This window comes from Antennarius striatus, chromosome 8 (assembly GCF_040054535.1).
Source record: "Antennarius striatus isolate MH-2024 chromosome 8, ASM4005453v1, whole genome shotgun sequence".
Classification (NCBI taxonomy): domain Eukaryota; kingdom Metazoa; phylum Chordata; class Actinopteri; order Lophiiformes; family Antennariidae; genus Antennarius; species Antennarius striatus.
The window spans coordinates 10105118-10132243 of record NC_090783.1 but is presented as its reverse complement, the minus strand read 5'-3'; the positions used below and the strand labels follow the sequence as shown (position 1 = coordinate 10132243).

The 27126-nt window shown below is 45.9% G+C and overlaps 1 protein-coding gene across 1 annotated transcript in view; it reads right to left on the bottom strand.

Moving 5' to 3' along the window:
* The window catches only part of maml3 (mastermind-like transcriptional coactivator 3), an 89677-nt gene extending 68255 nt beyond the window's left edge, over positions 1-21422 (bottom strand). Inside the window, exon 1 of the mRNA XM_068320786.1 lies at positions 19195-21422. Within this exon, the coding sequence (XP_068176887.1) occupies positions 19195-19566 (372 nt within the window). The 5' untranslated portion in view covers positions 19567-21422. The remainder of the gene's footprint in view (positions 1-19194) is intronic.
* Between the last annotated feature and the right edge of the window lie 5704 nt (positions 21423-27126).

The window sequence follows — 27126 nt, the reverse complement described above, 5'->3', positions numbered from 1 at the left end:
CTCTCTCGCTCCTCTTTTCTGCCACTCCCCCTCCCCCCTCCTTTCCCGCGGTTCTGAGCAGCACCACCAACACCAGCAGAACAAGTTGTTCTGGGTCTCGAGGTCCTCTTCTGGAAAAATGAACTGTGTTTTTGTGTGTGTGTGTGTGTGTGTGTGTGTGTGTGTGTGTGTGTGTGTGTGTGTGTGTGTGTGTGTGTGTGTGTGTGTGTGTGTGTGTGTGTGTGTGTGTGTGCTCCCATATCTCTCACCGCTGGACCTCCCTCCCCCCAGACTGTCGCTTCTTTACACCATCTCTTATTCATGTGAGTGAACATTAGAACAGGTCTGTTCGTCTCACCACAGTGTGTGTGTGTGTGTGTGTGTGTGTGTGTGTGTGTGTGTGTGTGTGTGTGTGTGCGCGTGTGTGTGTGTTGGTCTTGTCAGCGGTGCATGGTGACACACATTATCTGGTGGTGAATTTAGGATGTGTATATACACAAACAGAGTCAGCCAATTATTTTTCTCCTTGCTGTTTACTCTCTCGTTCACGTGTCGGGAGGGAACGACAGTTGGCATGGATGTGTGTGTGAGAGAGGGATAGAGAGAGGGAGAGAGAGAGGGAGAGAGAGAGGGAGAGAGAGAGAGCGCGCGATGGAGAAAGAGAAGGAAAGCAACAGAGCAAGTTATTAATTATTTTAGCTTCTATTAGCGTGAACACGGCGAGTCGATGCCCCTGGAGACGTGTCATGAACGCCTTTCATTGTCTTCTGCCTGACATATACCACTCTTCTCCACCCCTCTAACTTCTCCTCCCCCTCTTCCATCCCTCACCCCCCGTCACATGTACCTTCTCTCTCCTCCCTCTCGCTCATTCTAGCTGTCACATGCTCGTCTCCCCTCCTGCCTCCCTTGTCTCCTTACTTTTTTCTTACCTCCAGCACCACATGACCTCCTTTTCAACCTTTTCGCTCTCATTTCACATCTCCCAGCCAAAAACCACCAATCTCCCCGTTTCCCGTCTTTTTTAACCTCTTCATCTCCGTCACCCGACTCCTGCCTCTTCGTCTGTGTGGTCCTTCCTCCCTCCCACACACACACACACACCTACACACACAGATAAACCCTCGCTGTCGCGCTGGTTTCAACAAGCGTGTGTGAACTCCCATTAGGAGATCATCTGGATTCTTGCATCCCGCTTCAGATTTTATGTCCTGCTCAATGGCGATGACTAAAACCCGCCCACTATCCATTGAAGCGGCCAATCAGAGAGCAGTAAACCATTTCCTCGTTTCCAAAGGCGTGCAGGCGAGGTATTAGAGAATTAAAGACATCACGGGGAAACTGACGGAGAAAGACGCAGACGAATGAAGAGGAACTTCCATTTCAGACGGAATCCAGCGATGAGATGAAGCTTCGGACAGAGGAAGGGGGGGGGGGGCCTCACATCGAGCTCAGGCTCACCCCCGCCTGCATCACCGATGCCGGGTGCAGCGGGTTCATGATCTGGGCTGAGATGAATCACCCTGCTGGGCCCAAACCTCACCGGTTGGGGAACGGTTCTGGTCCACGATCAGGAACGGTTCTGTCCTCCTTCCAGCTGTTTAAACGCCACGCCTCAGCATGTGTGACCTTTGACCTCGTGTTTTCAGATGTCAGATGGGCTCATGCTGGTATAACAGTCTGGACAGAACAGGGACGGTCTGGTCTACAAGCCGCTCAAACTTTTTAATTTAATTATTTTAATTTAGAATTTAAAACTTCCACAATAACAAAAACTGCAATTACGATAAACTAAAAAGTAGAAAAGCAGTCATTTTGAAATAACAATGATGATAAAATAATAAGCAGCTTTAATCTTCAGCTGATCTCGTTAAATGACACTAATCCAACAAAGGAGCATCAACCAGAGAACCCGATGAGGGCCGCGAACACAAAACCAACAACTCATCACCAACCCCAGTCAGCAGTCAGAAAATCTTTGACCTTGGAATTTAATGGGAGTCACAAGTCTGACACACAAATGAGACGCTAATTATCTGTAAACACACACACGCACTAGCACAGATTCCAGACAAAGAGGGGAGTGCATCCTTGTGCAAGCACCCCTGGGGGGAGATCTGATTCTGCACCCGCCCCTTAACCCTACATGAACACACACACGTGCTCGACAGCCTATTTGAAGTGTGTGTTTGTGTGTGTGTTTGTGTGTATGGGGGGGGGGGGTAACAAGAGCATTATAAGCCAATTAGGAAGCAGCGTCTGAGTGACTGACAGACAGGGTGGTGCGTGTCTGTATCAGATTGCACTGCATCTCATAACTAAAGCTTGAGGCTAAATGGTTTAAATAAGTGTACATAAACAGTCTGACACACACACACACACACACACACACAAACACACACACACACACACGCACCAAATATCTACACGATCCCCTCCCTTGAGGTCCGACTCCTACACGCGAAGGCATTCAGAAGATCTCTTTGTCTCTCTTTCGTGCCAGAAAAGATGAGAAGAAGAGAAGAGAAGAAGAAGAAGAGTAGAAGAGAAGGAGAGGAAGAAGAGGAGAAGAGAAGAAGAGGAGAGAAGGGGACTGGAGGCAGGAGAGAAGTGAGAGGATAGAAGAGAAAAAGAGCCGCGAACAGGAAGAGGGTTTGCAACAAATGCAGCGAGGAATAGGGAAACCTGAAGGGGGGGGGGGGGGGGGACAGAGCGAAAACATGGAATAGGAGACAGGGAACGGGGGGGGGGGGCTGAGGAAGACGAGGAGAGAGCCGATGAGGAGATGGAAGCCGGCTTCCAGCTCCGCTCTGAACCCGTTTGATCCAGTTGGTCTAGCCAGGCGTTCCTGCAGATGCATTCCTGTGGTTGGCCGGGAGCAGAGCGAGAGCAGGGGGGGATGCTGAGGGTGAGACCGGCACAGATGAGGGGGGGCGGGGGGCTTGGATGGGGGGTTGAGTCTAGGGACGAGGGACAACAGGACGACATTTACGAAGAAAAAGTCGACACGTCGACTGACCAATGTCACCTGATGCAAAGGTCCGACCATCAAATCTACCCCCCCACCCTCCGTCTCTCTCTCTGTCTCTGGTTGTTTGTTTTTCATCGTCTGAGTCAAGTTGAAGCAAAAACATGAAATCAAAGACGAGAGGAGAAAAGTTTAGTCACGTCTGAAGTAACTGAAACCAAAGACGACAGAGGAGGGAAGTGTTCAAGACCAACTTTAGTCTGCAGAGAAGGAATCTGGCAAAAAAAAGCTTTTACATGGCAATAAAGAACCAAACATTTGCTTCTATCCTCTTTAGCAGGGCTAAAATAAGATTGATGTTTTTATTATTACTGTTATTATTATTATGTATTTCGTTGACGCATTCCATGCCCTTCCTGCTCCTGTGTTGTTCTTCTTCTGTTTCTAATGGGCGCAAACAGACAGTCGGCATATTACTGCCTGCTTCTGGTAGTAACACTGCATTACAACCAAGAACACGTAGAAACAAAAAGAAAAAGGTCAATTAAAAAAAATCAATAAAGACTAAATGAATATTTGAAAATGGAAGCCCATCAGTCCCGACTCCAAGTGAACCGAGTGGAGCCTGAAGTCCTGCAGAAACCCAGAGGAACAGATGGATGAGTTCTGTCAGAAGGAAAGGAAGCCCGCCTTCTTCTCTTTTAGTCTCTGCAGCTCATCTATGGAGGCATGTAGTAATAGTTCTATAGTTAATAGTTGGATGCAGCACCCCTCCGGTCACACATCGGAAAGGTGTTGGGTGAGGAGGGGGAGGCTGGAGATAATTCACCATCTGGCTAAGTCTGCGTGGGCTGCATGATGTGTATCAGTGATTAATGTATATGTGTATTATTGTCTATCAGCCAATAAGGAAAACAGCTGGTAAACGAAGATAATACAAAGACAGTTGTTATTGTTCAAATGCTCCATCTTGGTGTGCAGAAACTTCTCTCCAAGTATGTTAACAATAGAAGCGGGTAGTTATTGATAATCGAGAGTTCTACCATCACCTTAGATGGTTGTCAGAGGAAACCCGACAAACAAATACATTTTTACTTATTCTATAAAGAAGGAACAAACCAGAGGGGCCGGGTTATTTGATGAGCTGCTCACTGTTAGCTTTATTTTAATTATAGACACACAAGTTAACCTGTCTGTTCCAGCTTCAGAAAAAAATCCTGAAGGAGCAGAAGGGGACATTTCTACAGTAAGGTCCCCACACGTCTTCATTGTTGTCAACGGTAACTGGTTACAAAAACAACTACAACCAAGGCAGTCAGAGACTGCAACATCCTGCGACACCCCTGAATTCAAAATTTTACCCTGACCTACTTTCATAGGTCAGGGTAAAACAAACCATAGGTAGATCAGAGCACTAGCTTTGCACTAGTGCTTTGATCTACCTATGCACTAGCTTTGATCTATGGTCTCACTCACACTGGCCTTATCCCTTGTCTGTCTATTTTACCCGGTTCCTGGGTGTAAAAAAAGTTAAAATTTGACCTTGACTTAGTTTTCTCAAGTTCACCATCTCATTTTCATCCCCTTTCCTGTCCGAGTAATGTGCTTTTTGTTTCATCTTTCTATCTGCAACGGTTGTGAAGATATTTGGTGGACTAACGAACGGACGAACGGATGGAAGGACGAACGAACACTAACACTGACAATTACAATACATCACTGCTTTGAAGCGGGATGTAAAACTACTTCTTTGGAACCTGTTGCACAACAACCAGGGATGGGAGGGGGAGTGGGACCGGGGGGGGGGGGGGGTCAGTCATTTTCTTAACCCGCTTAATCCGCTTACGCAGGTCGCGGGGGAGCCAGTGCCTATCCCGGCAGTCTCAGGGCGTGAGGCGGGGGACACTCCGGGCACGACGCCAGTGTACCGCGGAGCCACATAGAGACAAACAATCACTCATACACACACTCACTCCTACGGTCAATTTGGGACCGGCCAATCAACCTGAAGCGCATGCTTATGGAGGTGGGAGGAAGCCGGAGAACCCGGAGAGAACCCACGCAGACACAAGATTTATAATTTAGATCCATCCATGCAAAAGCACAAAAGTCAATGCATGCATCGAAAATGCAGTGGTACCTCTACGTATGAAATTTTGTACTTACGAAATTTCTCAGCAGGAAAATATTGCCTCTAGTTACGAAAGAAATTTCAATTTATGTAAAGTAAAAATACAGTATCGGCTGATACTTGCAGCTCCCACAGGTTCTTGAACGCAACATTCTCATAGCTGCTCTGCCATTGGCTATTACATAGTATCTTCCTGGCATCCCATTGGCGAAGAGGGACCTCTGTGTGGAGCTAGATCGGTGTTTATGCAGGGTCCTCGTCATTCGGCTTTCAAACCTTGAGGTGTTCTGATAGTTTTGCACAAATATACTGTATTAACTTTTTGAGTATTCGCTATGGACCCCAAGAAAGTGACAGAGAAAAGAGGAAAAGAAAAGATGAAGAAAAGAGTTTTTTGTCCATACAAACAACGCAAGAGATCATAGAAAAGCATGAAAAAGGGATGCGTTTGTTTTATCTCACAAAAGAATATGGCCATAATGCATATACAATCGCCACGTTATTAAAACAAAAGGAAGTTTAAGGAGTTTAAGGCATCGTGTGGGTGGATGGAGAAGTTCAAAAGGAGGACTGGAATTCACTCTGTTGTTCAGCAACAAAGAGGGCAAAAAACAATGAGGACAGCAGTCAGTCAGTCATCTGCAGATTACCACCGCTGCGGGTCATGGGGAGCCGGAGCCTATCTCGGCGGCATAGGGCGTGAGGCAGGGGACACTCCGGGCACGACGCCAGTGCACCGCGGAGCCACACACAAAGACATACAACCATGCACACACACACACACTCATTCATTCCTAGGGGAATTTGGAACGGACAATCAACCTGAATTGCATGCTTTTGGAGGTGGGAGGAAGCCAGAGAACCCGGAGAGAACCCACGTAGACATGGGGAGAGCATGTGAACTCCGCACAGAGCGGGACTCGAACCCGGGTCCGCCGTGTTGTGAGGCGGCAGCACTAACCACTGCGCCACCATGCCGATGAGGACAGCAGTTAAAAGGTAAATGATAATTATTTTTATTCTTTACTCTATTCTTTGTTTTTTACATTATGCATAACTCTCATTTATTGTGTAATAATCTAATTGCAACATGTATTTGTTTCATGTTTTGATGCATTGTTATGCTTTATAAAACATCTATGTCTGAATTAATTTTTGTGGGCTTGGAACGGATTACGGCATTTTCATCAAAAACACGTCTCTACTTATGAAATTTTCTACTTAAATAATTTCTTCCAGAACCAATTAATTTCGTAAGTACAGTCGTACTTACCACTGTCGTAATTTCGTACAGTGGTACCTCTACTTATGAGAGTAAAAATAAAAATGATGGTCATTTACCTTTTAACTGCTGTCCTCATAGTTTTTTGCCCTCTTTGGTTCATGCGCTCCTATCTCACGATTCCAAACAACAGAGTGAATTCCAGTCCTCCTTTTGAACTTCTCCAACCTAACCACCCACGCGATGCCTTAAACTCCTCAAACTTCCTTTTGTTTTAATAACGTGGCGATTGTAGATACATTACGGCCATATTCTTTGGCGAGATCGACCAAACGCTTTCTCATGCTTTTCTATTATCTCTTGCTTTGTTTGTATAGACCAAAAAACTCTTTTCTTCGTCTTTTCTTTTCCTCTTTTCTCCGTCACTTTCTTGGGGTCCATAGGGAATACTCAAAAAGTTAATACATTTACGTATAAACATCAGAACACGTCATGAGTTGAGGGCCGAATGACGAGGACGCTGCAGAGACACTGATCTAGCTACACACAGAGGTCCCTTTTAGCCAATGGGATGCCAGGATGTTAGGTAACAGCCAACGGCAGAGCAGCTATAACAATGTTGCGTTCAGGAACCTTTGGGAGCTGTAAGGTTGCACCTGCACACACACACACAAACACACACACACATCACACACACACACACACACATCACACACACACACACACACACACACACACACACACACACACACACACACACACAGAGTATTTTCATGTGGACACTATGTATGTTAGTCTAGTGTTACATACCATAGCGCTTTGTGTGTGTGTGTGTGTGTGTGTGTGTGTGTGTGTGTGTGTGTGTGTGTGTGTGTGTGTGTGTGTGTGTGTGTGTGTGTGTGTGTGTGTCTTTGGTAGAGTTGAGGTAATCCTCTTAGCGTATGCTGCTTGAAGCTCAGAGTGTATTATGTAACCCCTCTAATCTAGAACCACATCAAGGCAAATAGCAAAAGACCACAACCCATTGTGTCTTACACACACACATACACACACACATCATTGCTGTGAGCAGTTAGCAAAGAGCTATCCCCTCTGAACTGAACTTCTAATGCTGAAACACAGTCTCTCTCTCTCTCTCTCTCTCTCTCTCTCTCTCTCTCTCTCTCAACCAACACGAAACAATCCTTCACTCTTTCCACTTGGTCTCTGATCCGTTGCCAGGGCAACAGCGGCCATCTTGCCGTGCCCCATCTGTCTTGGGGACACATCAGAGGTTGGCCATAAATGTGGAATGACAGTCTAAGAGGGCGCATAAAGCTGGACGGACAACAAGACAGAGAACCGGGGGGTGACGGGGCAACTCCACAGACGATATGAAAGAACTGAATCGGAACCGGGATGAGACCCCTCCCATCGACTCCCGCACTGAAACACAGTCCCCCACTTCCTGTGGGTGTCCTTTAGGATCCCCACTTCAGTCAATGATCCACCACCTGTACAGACTCATCACCTGTTGTCGTTGTTGCTGTGTGTCCTTTGCTTTAACGCTTGTGCAGTTACTTTTCTTCTGTGGCGGAGTCCCCGTTGTGTCAACTAGGGCGACTCCAAAGTGTCGTCAAACATTCCCAATGAGGAGTGCTCGTGCAAATCAGTGAGAAAAATAATCTACTTTTGTTGTTATGTTTGTGTTACTTAAAGAAAATCATAGTGATATTGAATTTTGATGCCATTTGAATAAGAAAGATCAGAAAAAATTAAATATGTGAAGAAAAATTTACTTTAATTCACTCAATTTCTTTAAGATCGATCCAAATGTCGCAAGCCATCCCGACTGCAGCCGAAACAACAGGAGTCACAATGGAGGCCCGACCCAACGTGACCTGATGCTGGTTTCCCCCGCCTGCACCAGATCGGAGACTCAAACCATGTGCATTCGATACACAACTGCAATGGACGCTGCACAGAGAGAGGCTGCAGGAAATATCTGTGTGTGTGTTTTTGTTTTAAATGAGTGCAGAAGAAAGACGGGAACAAAACAAGAACACAGAAAAGACTGATGTAGGACAAGTGAGCGGTGGAGGGCAGAGTGTTGCGCCGGCTCTGGGTTGGGTTTGGTGTTTGGTTACCGTCTGTGCACAAATACAAATGATGAGTCACTTTCTAAAACACACAACTTTAAATATAGACTCATTATACTCAGACTCCCAGCAGGTCCAGCGTCTCTGACTCCACCAAACAGAACGTAATAATTCAGGACAAATTTCATGCCTTTTACCCTCTGGTGCAAGATATCCATGACCTTTCTCCCAAAGCTCCGAAAAAGATTATTTTTAAGACAACTATAACCCTCCTCCCCGACACACACACACACACACACACACACACACACACACACACACACACACACACACACACACACACACACACACACACGCCTAGGTCTGCTGCTTCCAACATTTTCTCAGAATTTTTGTCATCTTAAAGAGCACTAATTACAGGCTTAAACATGCGGGAAACTGTAGAGTACACACACACACACACACACACACACACACACACACACACACACACACACACATGCACACACACACACTCCCACCCTCCCAACTCAGTCAGCAAGTGAACATAATTAAAGACTTGAGAAAGCCATGAATGAGTGGGGAGGGTAGGTGATTGGAGCAGAGGAGATTAGAAGACATGGAGACGTTTATCTGAGGAGGTGTGCGTCCGAGAGGAGCTTCACACACACTCCTCTCACTTTTTACTTTTACACCAGACCGGACTTAAAAACCCTGACTGAAATGAACCGAAGGGAAACTTTCATCTTACATGACAGACCTGACCTCACTGTCGAGCCATGAAACACGTTAATAAACATGTTAATAAACATGTTTGTTAACATGTAATTACATTCCCTGTTGTCAGAGACGTGTTATCATCCAGTAACTGTTTCCTCAGCAGCCCTGCATATTATATATAACTGGATATTTATTAGTCTCCAACAATCAGTGTCGTTCTTTTCAGCTGCTTGAGATTTCCCAGCTTCCTTAAACGCACCAATGAGACTGGCCTTACCACATGACGATAACGTGGCCAAATGTAGAGGAAACAAAAAGCCTCACATGATGAGTGACGTGGGAGCATTATGAGCGTGGAGACTGCGAGCCTGGACCAGATCAGGACGTAAACATAGTTTTATTTTACTTTTTGCTTTGGCAGAATTTTCACGGATTTGTTGTAAAACTCTATACCATTCATCACAATCTCCTCTGACCACCCCCCCCCTCTGTTTGCATCTCCCCAGCCCTATTTTTAGCATCTCGCTCACATATTTGGAATCTGTTTATAGACCCCTTAAGTCTCCCAATGAGACGACTCTCTATGGAGAACGGCAGCGGCAAACTATTCCTAACCCCTCCCACCCCCCCATTAAGTGTATTTACTTTTTTGGCATCTTTCCCCATAGAGGTGGCCTCTGGCATCTTCTGAGAAGAATTAAATCACAGGAATGAGCGTCGCATCCCAACATATCTACACTGAGCTACAGACACACGCTAAAATAACCGTATTTAGGAGTGTGAGCCCCCCCCACACCCCCATTATATTGATGAAATGTAGACAGACACACATTTTCCCCTTTTCTTCTTAACATTTGCCCCTTCAAAAAAGAGGACATTACATAATTCTCCAAACACTTCCTCTCTATGCCGAGAGCACTCTGGCGTTTTATCACACGCACGCACGCATGCACGCACGCACGCACGCACACACACACACACACACACACACACACACACACGACATATCCAAGCAGACAGGCAGCCTGTTCCGGCTGTCTGCATCACAGTCGCTATGACAACGACGGGAGAGCAATCTACAAAAACAGCCACTCAAGAGGATGGGGGAGAGAGATAGAGGGGGGAGAGAGGGTAAGATGAAGAGAGAGTGAGGGAGAAGGAGCTAATGGGGGCCTCATGTGTACGTGCAGCCGTGACAACTCCGGATCCATGCCATTTCTTTGCCAGAACCACACGTCTGTTTCTTTTACCTGCCCTCTTCAGGGAAGGAAATGTTCTTTTGTAAATCCCACAAATACCGGAGTCACGTTGGCTAAAGAACCCCCCCATCCCCCCGCCACTGATGCCCCTGCTGGAAGAACTCAATTTGTGCTGATGTAAATAAACCACACACCCACCATCACAGGTGAACGGGTAAAAACTGGCAGCAAGCTCACCATAAATGTTTTCCAAAATTGCAACCAATTATAAAATGCACAATTTTTACAAAGCAAGAAACACACCCACATACACACACACCCACATACACACCCTTTTTTGCTTCACACCTAAACATGAATACAGGTGTGATTGTGCCTCACTCTAAATGTTTAGTTGCATTAATAACGATTATCTGCTTTTTGTTCTTCTATCACGACCCAAATCACGGGTTCATGGCGACGGGCACCTAACATGAGGACGTGTGATTCAGGGTCGCTGAACTGTGGATACGACTGACGCTTTTTGAGACGCTGGGAAATAGTAAAAATGGGAAAATGTAATTGGAGGAGAATTCTGCATGACATCACATCCCTGCTCCTCCTCATCATCCTACATAAAACACCTGTTGAATGAAGACTTTTCCTTTTCTAATACAGATGTGAGTCTAGCGTTAGCCAGAGTGTATACAGTATAAAGCCTAGAATGTCGTAGCAGCAGGAAGCGAACATGCAGCAGATGTTTAAAGGCTTATTGTTAGGATGACCTCATCATCATCACTTTAAGACATCCAGCACAGGAATCCAACCCTCGTCTGCATCAGCTGTGATGAAGAGGATGCTCCTGAAGGCTCTACCTTCACCTGCAACCACAGCATGAAGTGAACATCCTGTTATCCTAGTTCAGATAAAGACCTTTGTGTCTCTGTGCAAACTGAAAGACGCTTACATTTGCAGGAAGCGTGTTGTTTCTTTAATAAATGTGTTTGCTTAGCAGACAGGTGTAATGAACTAGAAAAGCAATGGTATGAAAAATACACTTTTAATGTTCCAAAATATTTAGCGTGCACTCGTCACAAAGATTAGGACTTTTCCGTGCGTTCGGGGACCTTGGCTGGTTGACGGTTCAGATCCTCTGGGGGGACTCTCTGTTGTGTTTACTACAGCAGTCATTAAGCATCCATTAAAAAACTAAATGGCTCCTTAACTGTCAAAGCCAAAAATAAAACAGGAATACCAGGCTTGTCTTTTGCATGAAGAGGTGATTAATCGCTGCGCTGGAAAGGAGCACCATCGCCGTTTCCTCTGCATCAACCGGATGTTGGGCGTTTTAGCACAATTTCACGCCATCTCACAGACTTTTAGGGTACGATCAGGATCGGCTTTCAGCTGAGCTAACTTCATAAAGCTTACTTGACATAAATCATAGCATGTCTGACCCAAATCTTTCCGGAAATGAAGGGTTTTTTTGGCTATTCTTGGTGCATCGCACTCATCTTGTGAATTTCAGTTATTTGCGTGATGCAGTAAAGTGAACATTTTCTGACAGCAAAGCTAGAGGTAAACATCTGTCACTCAGAAGATCCACAGAGAAGACGCGTAGATGTAAGACGAGGCACAAAATTGAACTGAGGACAGCAGCTGGAGAGGAAGCATTATCAGGTTCTGGCAAACTTTACAAACAGATGGAAACAGGGTGCATCAGTCTTCAACAGAACCCGCTTTCCATTAAACATCATCCGTCAAGTGCTCAGAAGGTTGGGAAACACAGTCATCGGCTTTCTTTTCCAGCGTTACCTGAGGAGACAGACTCATAGCTGCTGTTTGGCTGCAGCCAGGAGCCACTTAGCTTAGCATAAACACTGGTAACAAGGGAAAACATGTGGCTTGGCTCTGGGTAAAAGGTAACACAACCTGCCAATCAGAACCACTAAAGATCACCAATTGACATTTGGCTTTGGTGCTGAGTGAAAAGCAAAACTTTTAATACGCTAATTTGTCAAGTTTAGTTGCAATGATGTGAGGAATCTTTCTATTTTGGTCGGCGCTATGCTAGCTGCTGCCTGCTAAGCTAAGCTGTGTGTTGGTATAAAAGTCAATCAAAGAGCAAAACTGCAACTCTAGAACAATTACCAAAAGCTCTCATTCCCCGTATCGATTACGTTTGTTCTCTAATCACATGATTGGTTCTGTAATGGTTTAATCTACTCTGTTATTAAATCTTCCTCAGGAGAGACGGCAGCTCTGAAAAGAGCAGCTGTTGCGTTTCCTTTGCTGTGATCTTTGTCGTTGCTATTTTAGGAACAATTCAGGAAGTGATCTGCAGACAGGTCAGTGACGCCGCGTCGGCAACAAACAAACCCGCTTAAAGTGAATGAAATACAGAAGAACGTCTACATGTACATGTTTGTGATCATCACAAAGCATATTGACAACATGCATCAAATATCTGATCTGGTTTTTAAGTATTCAGGAATTTTCTGGTTATTTCAGTATTTTTTTAAAAACTCCATAGTTAATGCTCCATTAATGGAAAGATTTAAGCATCAAAATGTCCTAATTTATATAAGATTTAATAATTTTCTATGAACAAATATGTTAATCACCCGTCTACTCTGCTCCCCCTGGATGATTTCAAAGACTAAACTTTTCAGTAATTATCAGTGTTAACAATAAATCCTTTGCTATTTCTTATTTCAGATATGACTTGTTTCTTCTCACAGCTTCCAGAACATGACCTCTACTACATCTCAAAGCGCTGTGCATCATGTTGAAGATTAAACTCTGAGGATGTCGAACGTTTAGGTCACAATCACTTAATCTGGACTTTTCAGAGTTCTCATCGTCGGTTAAAAGCAAGACGACTGGATGAACGGCTCCACGCTTGGATTTCTTCCTCTCAGATCCCTTTATCCAATCAGGTGTGTTAGTTTTAGTTTCAGACAAACCCAAGAGTTGCCAGGTGATCGCTGTCATATTTTCAGATCCCGCTGCTGGGCATTAGCAGACTTCCAGTCTGAAATCTTCTGGTGTAAATCAGTCATCAGCCGGTAGCATAGCAACGATGACACCAACATTCTGACCACACAGTGATTATTCTTCCTCACACTGTCCCGCTGTGTCCCCACTCTATCTCTCCTCCCGTGTTTCCCTCTGCAGTATTATCAGATAAGTGTTTTTTCCTTCCTCCTCTGCAGCCACTGTGGCTAAATTACCCCGGCTGCAGCACTAATGGCTATTGATGCAGCTCAGGGCCCCCCGCACACACTGACACACACTCGCACACGCAAACATTCATAAAAAATTCATGACACCGGTTCAATAGAATGTGCAGGGGGTCTGGCCAGCCCTAAAAAGAACAACAAATGTCATTTTACAAAGAAGGGAAGAAGCAGATGATACAGGTTGCACACTATTTTGCGTGTTAAGACACACAAACTCACGAGTAAATTTACGATGGAGGTGCAAGACCTGTGATTGGACGGATATGTGTATGTGTTTGCTGCAGAGCTGCAGGTGTGCTGGAGCAGTCTGTTTGTGTGTCTGTGTGTTGCCAGAGTCCATGTGGTAGGTAATTCCCTCTTAGCACAGGATTTCTCCTGCCACAGCCCAGCGTTGAGGCAGCTTTAGAGCGCTAAGCCTGCTATCTGAGACTGAACCAGGGATCACCGGAGACAAGGGGCGAAGAGGTGGAGGGAGGGATGGAGGAGGAGAGAGAAGAGGAGGAAGAGCATGGTCGGGTGTGAATGATTTAAAAGATAAGGAGGAGGGGGAGAGGCTACAACAAGGAGAAGACAAAGGTCGTGTGAAGGTAGGTATGGGAGGATGAGGAGAAGCAGAGGGGAGGAAAGAAAAGGACCCCCATGGTGAGCGGCGGATGAGGAAATGAAGGGGCAAGGATGGAGGACAGACAGGCAATGTGACGTAGATTACTTCTAGGAGACAGTGAGTTAGTTTAACCACACAGAGCTGGGACAGGAAGTTGTTTCCGACAGCTGGAGGTTCAAAGAGGAGGTGATAAAACAGGAGCCAAAGTCATGCTGATGAGGTGAGTGAGACATTTCTTAAAATCAAGATGCTTCAACCTGAAATAAGTCAACAAAACCTTGTCAATAGAAACCTGGAGTGCCCCCTACTGGCACGGATGTCTGATCCGAGGCCAAACATCCCAAACACAACCACTCATGCCCCGCCCCTCCATAAATTTTCAAAACCATAACAGGGAAGAAGACATGACATTTGTGTTAATACTGGGCCACAATACAAACGGTCTCAGACAGACAGTACGTCTGACAGAGATGAACCGATAATCTACATGCGTGTTTGATGGGCCACAATCCATCCAGGATTATCAGCTAAACGTTGAACCAATCGCCACCATCATCCACCACAGCCACTAGAACGATCCTTCTGGCCGGGCTGCTCACATATGAACACGTTAATGTGTGTTTTGTGTAATAGTGATAGTGGTTTGACGCAAATATGTGTCAACGTAATTATACCTCACTGAGAAACAAAATTTGAAACCGACCAGATGTTGACTGTTAAAAACAAACATTATAGGACGAGACCTCTCCAGTAACCCCAGACAGATTTGCAGTTTCCTGACAGAACTACAAAAAAAAAAAAAAAAGCCAGTGAAACTAGCTGAGCAAATATTTGAGGACCGAGACGAGTGCAGGGCCTTCTGCCACACCCAACGCTAACCATCACTGATATTCTGAAAGTAGAACCTTTGCAAAATCACAAGCAGCTTGTAAAAACACCAAAAATGACCTGGTGTCAAAATTAAAGTCTCACTGTTATCAGTTATGAGCAGCGAGGTTGGTCAACATGCAGGTCATGGACCCCTGTGGGGTCACCAGATGATGACTTTTAAAATCAAACAACATTATACCATTATAAATAGTCGATTTTAACCACAGTTATGTGTTTACGTTACGTGTGTGTTCATCTTCTATGAGAGGACCACCTGCCCAATATGGCCACTGTTTTAAACCAATCCCTATATTGGTCTCCTCAGACAGGTTTGACTGCATGTGTGCACATGACAAAAGAAGTATTGCAAACTATTGTTTTGCTGCTGGCTTCAGGTTGTCAGATCTTTCCATTCCCTTTAACCTCAGTAAAAGTTTTTTTTGTTGCTGCAGCTTGGAGAGGGAAGAACTGCTCTCTCACGTATCCAAGGGTCTGTGAGTGTGTTCCTGTAGAACATGTGAACAAGCGTGGGAGGAAGGGAATGTGGCTGCAGCCGCCCAAAATCAAAAACATCCAGTGTGTGTGTGTGTGTGTGTGTGTGTGTGTGTGTGTGTGTGTGTGTGTGTGTGTGTGTGTGTCACACAGAGAAAGGGGGGTGGGCTGAAAACAAGTTAAAAAAGACAATCAGAAAAATGTGAAGAATGTGCAGGCAAGAGCAGAAAACACACGTTCCATTATAAAACAAGGGAGGCGGTGAAGGTGGCGCTTGCTAGCTTGAAAACAACATGCCTGTGATGTCACGGGTGTGCGTCGACGTCACCATCTGCATGCGTGCGTGTGTGTGTGTGCATGTAACCGCCGGGTTGTGTCACCTCGAGCCAGCTCGGCGGTTTAAATATAGCACACAGGCATCAATCCCAACTGACTTGAACAATTCTATAGCCACCAAGACTCATTTACGCTACATTAGCGACATGCTAATGCTGCTGAAACCAGAGAAGTGGTGAACGGGGGGGGGGGGATTCATGAAAAGTCAGCCACCCACACACACTCAGGCCTCAGTTGCCAAAAGTTGAGCATGACAACAGAGAGTGTGTGTGTGTGTGTGTGTGTGTGTGTGTGTGTGTGTGTGTGTGTGTGTGTGTGTGTGTGTGTGTGTGTGTGTGTGTGTGTGTGTGTGTGTGTGTCTGACATTCCTCAGCGATGTGAATGCCAAAGCAGTGAGGAGGGCTGAAGAGAGACTGTCCTGAGCTCCTGTGTTTTAGTGGACCTAATGAGCCCCACTGTGGACCTGGAGCTGTAAACCTGCTGCTGATTGGCCGATCAGGTTCCGACTGGACGTTCCACCAGAATTACAGGTCACAGCTCTGTTTTGTGAACGCTTAACCCCAGGTTGAATATCCAGGGTTTCCGTCTTTCGCCGCTGGTCAACACTCACAGTGCAACAGCCAGCTGTGTTGTGTGTTTTGCAGCAGTTATTGCCATCGCTAATCCTCTTCCTCCAAACAATGTAGTGAACAGTTTCACACAACTTTGCTGTCAGAAGTCGTTCTGGAAAGCTCAACGCACCGTTGTGATGGTCGTATCCGCAGGAGGCCTCAAACTTCCTCCGCGCCGTCTTCAAAACTAACTATCCTGTCATATTTATCCCCTTTGCTGCCAGAGTAATGTACTTTTCATTTCATCTTTCTAACTGCAACGGTTGCAAAGATATTTGGTGGACATACTAACGGACGAAGGAACGAACACATTAACACTGACAACTACAATACATCACCGCTTTGAAGCGGGATGTAACAATTTTACCCGCCGTAATAACACAGGAGAGAATAACTAGAGAACGTTTACAGCAGGTGACAAGGTCGGCCAATCAGAGGCCATGCTCGGACGGCAGAGGCAGAGCCTTAAGCGTATGTACGTACTGCTTTTTCTGCACCCACGCAATGCACGACACAACTTCTGTCCCCAACCCATACCTGCATGTGTCTGCGTGGACTGGGGGGAGTGCACCTGTGTGCAGAGCAAAGGTCACACTGATCACATAGGTGTGAATGTGTCCATCTGCACAAGCACCAATGTAGAAACACACACACGCGTGCCCCTCCCCTAACCCCCTGGCTGCACACCCATCGTTTATGGCATTCATATTTAGGTTCAGAAGCAAAAAAAGTTACGACACCTTCACGACCCAACACCCCCACCCCAAGGAACCAACCAGACACCGTCCATTCCGATCCAGAGTCTCCACAGAATGAAAGGTTCCGAATATGTTCATGAGCCATGGCAAAGTGGGGCCAAATACCCCCATCACAATATGGCTGGTGGGGGCACAAATCAGTGTCATTTCCCACTTACAGAGAGGATCATGTAATACCTGCAAGAGGAACGTCTAATCAAACAGCCTGGAGCTGGTTTTCAGGTTTCAGGCACACACACTGCTGACATTTCCCAAAATCACACTGACATTCAGGTTAACGCCGCCACGGCAAACACGCTTCTCACACACACTCACACACTCACACACACACACACACCCACACACGCTTGTTTCAGCAAATCAGTTCATGATATGAGCGTATGAGTACAGGTGAACGTCTGATCAGACACACCTTGTCATAACACTGTTCCTCAGCATGGTCTAGAACCTAAACCATGCAAATTAAGGCCCTCTCTGTGTCTGCTGTGTGTGTGTGTGTGTGTGTGTGTGTGTGTGTGTGTGTGTGTGTGTGTGTGTAGCTACATTAAGATTATACTTGGCTTTCCTAGAATGCTTCTGCTTCTGCAGTGACTACATACAGCCATCTAGCTGCAGCTCTGTTCAGAAGAAACACAAAAGAGGGATGGCAGAATTTCCCTTTCGCTCCCTTCCATGTGCTTCACAATTCAAAAAGAAGCAACGACAACAACTCAGAAAGCATCACAAGCATAAAACTAACACCACAGCGCTGTGCCGTCCAGCTGCTGCCGGGGGTGTCACCATGAGGGACTCGGAGAGGAGAGAGAGGGACAGAGTTGAAGGACGACTCAGTGTCCTCAAGCGGTAATCTCTCCATTCACTCAGCGCTTGTTACTGAGCGTCTAATGGGCGGTCTGGTTTAATGTCCACAAGGGCCACAGAGGGGTCCCACAATATTAGAATCACCACTGCTTTCTAAAGCTGCAGCTTGTCAGGCTTGCGCGGCTCTCTTAGAGAACAAGTGGGGCTGCCCGGCAAATTCAAGACATTTCAATTTTGCATTTCAAAAGGGGAACAACTCGGCTCGTCACAGCAACAAAAGGCACAACGGTGTTGACATTCCCGATGTAGGTCCTTTGGTGTTTTCTAAAAGGAGGTTCAATCTTGCTTGCAGGAGATGTGGTTGTGAACTCGGGGGGAGAGGGGGGGGTGAGTTGCATGTGTCTGTGTCCACCTCCTCGTGCAAGCAACAACCTGAACGCATCAGGATATCCTGTTACAACAACGTGTTCATTTAAAGGTCTGATCTGCATCTGAAGAAAGGCCCGGTTAGGAAAGTTAACAAGCCCCCATATGTTCCCACTGCCCCCCACCAGCAGGAAATCACTCCAGCATTCCTATCCAATCCCACTCTATTGGATCTGTGTGTTTCCTGACATCATTCTTGCAAAGACATGCACTTTTTGTTGCAGAAAGTAGAACCTCCTGTGTCGTCATGTGACCCAGTAGTACTTTGTAAATGATTTCACTCGTACAAATGTAGAGTAACTTCTCAGGCAGGCAAAAACCAGCCCAAATGCGACATCATTTCATTAAAAGCGAAGCTGTTTCTGAGACTGTGACAGAGGTTACAGAACAGGCTGAAGCACGAAGTCGGCTGAAACATTGCAACATGAACGCTGCCCGTCTGACAAAACAATTTGGAGGGGAAGGAGAAGTTGTTCTGTGCAAATAAGAAGCAGCAGCAGCAGCTCCAGAAGTTGGAGCAAAGTTCCCCCCATCACTGAATCAACCTCCATGTGAGCTCAGATGTCAATTGTCATTCAAGCCCTCCCCCAATAAAAGAAAAAAGATAGGGCTTGCTTCTATTCCTACACAGAAATCATTAAAAAAATCAAAATGCTCATGTGTTTTTTCACAAGTTTTCACATGGGGGGGGGGGGGGGGGGCAAAAGACTTTAGGGGGGATGCGGAAGAGAATAGTGTGAGATGTGAGTAGGGTGTCATGATTGTGAGTCGTTCTTACCGCGATCAGCGTGTTGCTCCTCTGCTCCGCGGACGTCGCCGTGTCCGGGTCGGGCTGCTTGCTCTGCGGCTGCTTGCTGCCGCCGCCGCCGGACTTCTTGGCCCTCTGCTCCAGACTCCTCTGGTAGAGACTCACCGTCTCCCGCCGCTCGATCTCCAGCTGCTCGGCGTGGGCTTGCTGATACCTGCTCTCGCAGGTGACTTGGTGTCTCCGGCAGCCCTCGATCCGCTGCCGCAGCCGCTCCACAACGGTGCTATGCTTCGTGATGCCCACCGGCCCGGCGGGGACCACGCTCCCGGCGGGCGGGTTCATGCTGTTGTTGATGCAGATACCGCCGTTGGGTCCGGCAGCGGGGGAGGCGAAGTCCCCCATCGCTGGGCCGAGCGGCTGCTATTTTGGAAGAACTTTTCTCCCCGTCGAGCTCAAAGCCGCCTCCTCCACCTCCTCCGGCCGCCGTCTCCTCCACCGCTACCCCTCCGTCCGCACCGGCCGAGCGGATGAGACGAGCGACAACCGGCACCGGAGCAGACAAAACAAAAAAAGAAAAGAAAACAACAACAACAACAACCGGGAGGGTTTAAAGGGCAGCGAGCCCGAGAGTCACACGGTTACGGGGTCGCTTCTCCTCCCGACTCGGTTCTCCACCGGCCCGGGGAGACCGGAGCTAGCCCCGAACAGAACCAACCACACGGCCGCTGCTAGCAACAACTCCGCGGGGGGAATAAAACAACAATAGCGCGAAGGTTCGGACGTAAACGGCTCTCTACCACCACGGAGACGAGGACCGGCCCGCGGGGGGACCGCGGCGGCGGCGGCAGCAACAGTCCAGTCGCCGTTTTTCCGTGTCGTCCTTGGAGAAAAAGTTTTGCTGCTTGAACCGAACGGGCTCCGGAGTTTCCCACTCAACTTGCATCTCAAATTGTTTTTGGTTTGAAAGAAATCCCGGTAAAGATGTACAGTTGGGAGAAAGAATACAAGCGCCCTCGGTAGTCCAGGTGCGAGGCGACTGAAGGAGCCCCAGACGCGGAGACGGGAAGCCGTGGCGGAAGTGTGTAGTCACTGGCTGCCGCCCGCCACCATCACAACAATCAGGTCCGCTTCTCCACCATGCCAGCGGAGTGATATCAGGACAAGAGTTGAGTAAAAACCAGCTCGAGGCTGGAGGAGCCGCCGAAGAACACCCCGAAAACCCGCACTGGATCCGCGGAGGACCGGAGCGGGACGACATAACTGAGTGTCATGGTTCATGTTTGAGGCGGAACAAGCTAATACTGGTGTAATAATATGTTAATAACACACTAAAATATAACTATAGCATATTATGTTATTATATCATATAATATTATACAGTAATATATAATAACATTATTATTTAAAATTATTAATTAACTGTTCACAGTTAACAGGTCATTTTTGACACGAAAAAAAGCCAATGCTGATGTAATAACATGTTAATAACACACTAAAAATATTACTATAAAATATTGTCATTATTCATTCATTCGTTCATTCATTCATTCATTCATTCATCTTCTATCGCTTAATCCGCTGTGGCGGGTCACAGGGATCTGGAGCCTATCCCAACGTGAGGCGGGGGAAACTCCAGGTGCGACGCCAGTGAGCCGTGGGGCTACACAGAGAGACGGAAAAAGACGCACACACACACACACACACTCACACCTACTGACACTTTGACACCGGCCAATCAACCTGAAGCGCATGTTTTTGGAGGTGGGAGGAAGCCGGAGAACCCGGAGAGAATCCACACAGACACGGGGAGAACATGCAAACTCCACACAGACCGGAACACGAACCGGGAACCGACTTGCTACCCACTGCTCCATCGTGCCGTCCCGGGGAGAACACATCATGTAATATTGTAATGTATAATAATATTATTAATTAAAATTATTAATTAATGGGTCACAGTTCATGTTTGACACAGAACAAGCTAATACAGATAATATGTTAATAAAACACTATCATAAAACACTAAATATTACTATCATAATATATGATGTTATAATATACTTTAAACACCACCGTGCACTGGTGTCGCGCCCAGAGTGTCCCCTGCCTCACGCCCCCAGTCAGTTGGGATAGGATACAGCAACCCCTCGACCAGCGACAGCGAATGAAGCGGGTTTAGAAGATGAATTAATGAATATTAAAATATTTTTACATGGTATTAAAATATATAAATATTACATTATTATAGGCTCTGCGGTGCATTGGTGTTCCTGAAGATGTAGCGAGTACTGAAGACGTATGATATGTATATTATTATGTAATATATTATATTATTAATAAATGTATTAATTAACGGAAAACAGTTCATGATTGACATGGAATATGCTAATTCTGATATAATATTAATAAAACAGTAAAAAAAACTAGTTCCACAAAAATATTTTTACCACATGATTTAATTCTACTCTTCTTTAATGGTTTGTGGGCGAATGTCTTTATGCTGAACGCCCACATATACGAGCAGAAAACATTCCTGTTCCCAAACAATACAGTGAATACATAAAATAATGTTAAGAAGTATGTCATAACTCATTATGCTCGATAGCGTCTATGTGGCATACTCCTATCTAATGTCATTAGATGCATTAAGTGTTGATTTCCTGCTCATGTTGTGCATTTTTTAAATGTTTCACCTTTTATATTAAACATTAATCACATTTCTTCAAAAAAAATTGTACTTAATTAGAAACAAAGACCTTGATAAATGGCTTTTAATTCCCACATATTGACTGCTGAAGTCGCTTTTCAGCTAATTAAAGCCTAAAATATAATCAAACAATCAAACGAAGGAGCAGCGGGAGCTCAGGCGTCAGTAAAACACCTTCACCAGACAAAGTAAGGCATTAGGTGAGTTTCCAATTGAGCACAACTCAGGTGTAACAGTGGGATAAGTTTCACATCCATTTAAAGTAAGTGATGTAAGAACAACTGCGGGTTGATATTTGTGGTTAAAAATACTCAGGGAAGAAAGAAATAGCTTTTTTTTGGGTGGGGGAAGGCGTCAAATTAGAATTAGATTTTTGAAGAAGTCGGATATGACCTAAAGAGGAATCCATGACATTTTGGTGGTAATCCAGAATATAATCGGGACCCAGAACTAATTTAAAGCATTCTTTGTGTTCTGACTATGTGGATTATTATCTCTACTGTTTCGATAGGAATGACACAAAGACGTCCTGCTAAGGCCTCCCAGACATCCACATTAGATCTTGATCCAAATGAAACTGTGCATCTGTTGAACCAGAACCTATCTAGAGGCCCCCCCTCTCCCTTTACTTCTCAGTGTGTCTCACCCATGTTATTTTTATCTGCCAGCCATGAGGGAGTTCTGAGCTCCATCCCCGACTGTTCGGGCCATATGTGCTCCCTGGTCTCTTTCTAACCGCCATAGCAACACACACAAACACACGCACACGCGCGCACACACACACACACACACACACACACACACACACACACACACACACACACACACACACACACACACACACACACACACACACACACACACACATCATCATCATCATCATCATCACCAGCAGAGATCCAGTCCTGCCTGCCACCACAGATACACAACTTACACTAATCAACAGCATGTGTTCCATTCAGATCAGTGTTAAATTATAACTGAGGTGATTCATGAAACTGTTCCACTGTGGGTATATGTGTGGGTACCGGGTCTTCATTGGGCTCACGTAGAACACATGCTGATTTCATTCAGATGTTTGACAGCAGCAGTCACCAACGGTTTAACATGGAAATACTACATCTGAACTGCTTTCCCCCATAATCGGTCATAATTTACCAAATATTTTCATCTTAATAAATTCTGCAGTCTGACCGGATGACACCATTTAGTTTCTTGGAGAAGAACCAAGTACTGGATTGTCTCGTCTCGTGTAGCCCATTAGATCTCGTGATGCTGCAGACCAGTGTCATAAATTCCCACCCAAATTCACGACAAATTTAAAGGATTCTCAAAAAAATCAGCAACAGTGGACATTAATAAAACTCACATGCTTCATGTACGCCATGAACTTCATGCTTCTTTTAACTTCATCACCTGCCCCACTGTGTGTGTGTGTGTGTGTGTGTGTGTGTGTGTGTGTGTGTGTGTGTGTGTGTGTGTGTGTGTGTGTGTGTGTATGTGTGTGTGTGTGTGTGGTGTTCAGGTGTGTGTGTGTGTGTGTGTGTGTGTGTGTGTGTGTGTGTGTGTGTGTGTGTGTGTGTGTGTGAAATGTTGAACTCTGATTGGTCAATATTATCCAGCTTGTCTCAGCACTACAAAGCAATCGATCTATGGATAATCAATCTATGGAGCATTTGTTGACTGAACTCCCCATCATGGATGTTTCATTTCATTATTTTGCTCATTTATTTTTAAATTCAGAGTTGTAATGACAGTTTGATGCTTACTCCTCCGTGGTATTCCGTCTGAGCCCCAGGGCTCCTGCAGGGAAACATATTGTGAAGTGCAGGAAGGACAAAACACCAAACGGGTTCTGTTTCAGACCACGGAAGAACCAAATAGTTAGTTGAAAGACCTTTTATCATGAATTAATCAGAAACGTAAAACAAAATCTACAAACAAGAACTCCACATTTTTTAAATCATGTCATGACAAAGACAGGGAAAATATAACAGTGGTAAATTATTACGACTCAGTTTCTGAGTATTTCATCATCTGCCGTCTGCCAGCCCTGGATCTGGAGGGTTTTCTTGGAACATCTCGTCTTTGTGTTTGCTTCTTCAATGTGTTAGGTTTTGGTTGACTTCTAGATGAAGCTGTGTTCTGAAGCTGAAGTTAACGCTAGCAGAGGAAACATCACCGTCACACAATGCTGCAGAACCATAGATAGATACTCTAGATAGGTAGGTAGATAGTTAAATAGATAGACTATTTATCCCAAACTGGGAAATTTGAAACCAGGTTCATGACCTGCAGATGAGGAATAAACGATTAAAGCACGGAGGAGTTTAGTTGTTTTTGACCAGCAGTTAACCTGACAGAGACCCAGAGCCTTAGCTCAGGTGTGTGTCTGTGTTTGTGTGTGTGTGTGGTGTTCAGGTGTGTGTGTGTGTGTGTGTGTGTGTGTGTGTGTGTGTGTGTGTATGTGTGTGTTTGTGTGTGTGTGTGTGTGTGTGTGTGTTTGTGTATATGTGTGTGTGTGTGTGTGTGTGTGTGTGTTTGTGTGTGTGTGTTTGTGTATATGTGTGTGTGTGTGTGTGTGTGTGTGTGTGTGTGTGTGTATGTGTGTATGTGTGTTGTGTGTGTGTGTGTGTGTGTGTGTGTGTGTGTGTGTGTGTGTGTGTGTGTGTGTGTGTGTGTGTGCGCGTGTATGTGGTGGTCAGATGTGCGAGGTGTTCAGGTGTGTGTGTGTGGTGTTCAGGTGTGTTTTGGTGTTCAGGTGTGTATTGGTATTCAGGTGTGTGTGGTGTTCAGGGATGAGTGGTGTTCGGGTGTGTGTTGGTGTTCAGGTGTGTGTTAGTGTTCAGGTGTGTTGGTATTCAGGTGTGTGTGGTGTTCGGGTGTGTGCTGTGTTCAGGTGTGTGTGTGTGTGTGTGTGTGTGTGTGTATGTGGTGGTCAGATGTTTGAGGTGTTCAGGTGTGTGTGTGTGGAGTTAAGGTGTGTGTTGGTATTCAGGTGTGTGTGGTGTTCAGGTGAGTGTGGTGTTTGAATATCAGTTTCCTATCAAGCCATATTGATCAACGTATTGATAAATGGTTGATTCCCTTGACTCCCTAACACAGAGACGTTCAGCTGACCCGGGGAGCTTCCATTGTGATTCCTGCAGCTGTCAGGACAGCGTGTGAAATGAAACCCACGTGTGTGAGTCATGTTCAATCGGGTTGGACAACAACAGAGACGCTCCTGAAGTGACAACTCGTCCTCTTAAAGCGACGATGAGCAGATCGTCCTCGTCTGTAATGAGTTCAGACTGGAGAGAAAGTGAAAACACGTTTCACTGGGACTTCTACTCCCTAGTCACATCGCACTGATCAGTTAATGATGAGCACGGTTTGATAGACGCTCAGCTGTGTGTGTGTGTGTGTGTGTGTGTGTGTGTGTGTGTGTGTGTGTGTGTGTGACTAGTGCTCTGGTGCTGCCGGTTTAACGCTTCAGGAATGAATAGAATGTTGCTACACACACACACACACACACACACACACACACACACACACACACACACACACACACACACACACACACACACACACACACACACACACACACACACACAGAGTAAATGAACCACATTCTCGAGTGTTTGCTTTCTCTCCTGTTTTTTACTCCTCTGCTAGAATAATACAGCTACAGATTCCCATTTCCTTCATTTGTTTTCTGCTGAGTTGATCCTACTTTCCATTCGTTGGGAGGGAAGGGGTCAGGACTGACATGGGGGGGGGTTAGGGTTAGGGTCATTGCTAGTGTCTCTCTCTTGCTATAAAACCAGTTGATGCTGTTGTCTGATAACAGGTGCAGTTATTCAGCAACGGCGATTAAAGCGAGTTGGTTCTGAGAGATAAAGTGATTGTTGACAGACATTGTGTTGTGTTGATTGTTTAGAGACGTTGTGTGTTGTGTTGTTTTCACTTCATTTCGTGTGCTCACACAAAATAACAGAGAGGAACAATGGTTAGAAGTATGTCTTTGCTTTTCTCACTGTTGTGCCGGCTTGTCTGCTCACAACTTCATGTGTTGGAACTAAAGAATCATTCTACACAAAAGGTGTGGACTCACACTCACACACACACACACACACACACACACACACACACACACACACACACACACACACACACACACACACACACACACACACACATGTTCATGTACAGAAACACACTCAGGGTCAAGAGCTGAGAGTTTGACGGACCTATCGAGTGCTGAAAAAGTCAACAGGGAAAGAGAAAGATGTGCATCAGCTCGCTGTTCTCTGGGTTTGTGGTGTGAAACAAACATCTGAAACAAACACAAACGTCCACCAGGAAAGGAGAAAGGGGTCCTTTACGTCAGCGTCTAACCCCGCCCCCCCACCATGACACCACATCCTCTTGTTTTGTCCTCCTCTCTGTCTTCCTCACCACATCCACTTTACTTGACATTCAAACCGCACTGCCCACCCCGTGGTGACCCCTGACCCCCGCTCCGTGATGCCCACAAGGGCACATGGGGGCTCTCCTACCCTTTGGGCTCTCCTGGAGACTCCTGTCCCTCGAGTGTCAGAGAATAAGAGAGCAAGAGAACACACTCTCTCTCTCCTTGGAGAGATTGCTGGGTTGTTGCGCTAGACCTTCTGCCTCTAAATATTTAATGTCGGCAGCGCAGGATCGGAGAGACGGAGATGAAGAGGGAATCAGGGAGGCTGATGTACTGATGAGCCACAGAGAGGGCAAAGGATCGGATGGAGGGAAGAAGGAGGGATGACAACTAGAAGAATATAAAGGGAGAGATGGAGACAGTTGGATATCATTGGTGGTTTCTGTCCATCTTGGTGGAACCTCAGTGAAGGCGGTTCTAACACGTCACTCCAGGAGGTTGCGACCACATCCCTGACCGGATTCTATACTTCCTGTTCATGGATCTAGCGCCTATGATCCTCTGATGATGTGAGTGAGGATGTAGGAATAGTGTGTTGGTATTTGTGGGTTAGTGTGTTAATGTGTGTTTTTACTGAAGAATCAAAGCAGTGGAGCAAATGAAATCTCATGGAACACTTTATTTGCTGTGATGTTGAGTTGTAGAACGGAAGCTGTTGTTCTTCTTCTCCTGTGAGCGTGTCCTGTCAGCGTGTCCTCCTTTTCAGTATCAGCCTATCTTCTTCACCCTCCTCTCTAACACCAACTGCTGACATGTCTTCCTCACTACATCCAATCGCCTTCTCTATGGTCTTCCTCTT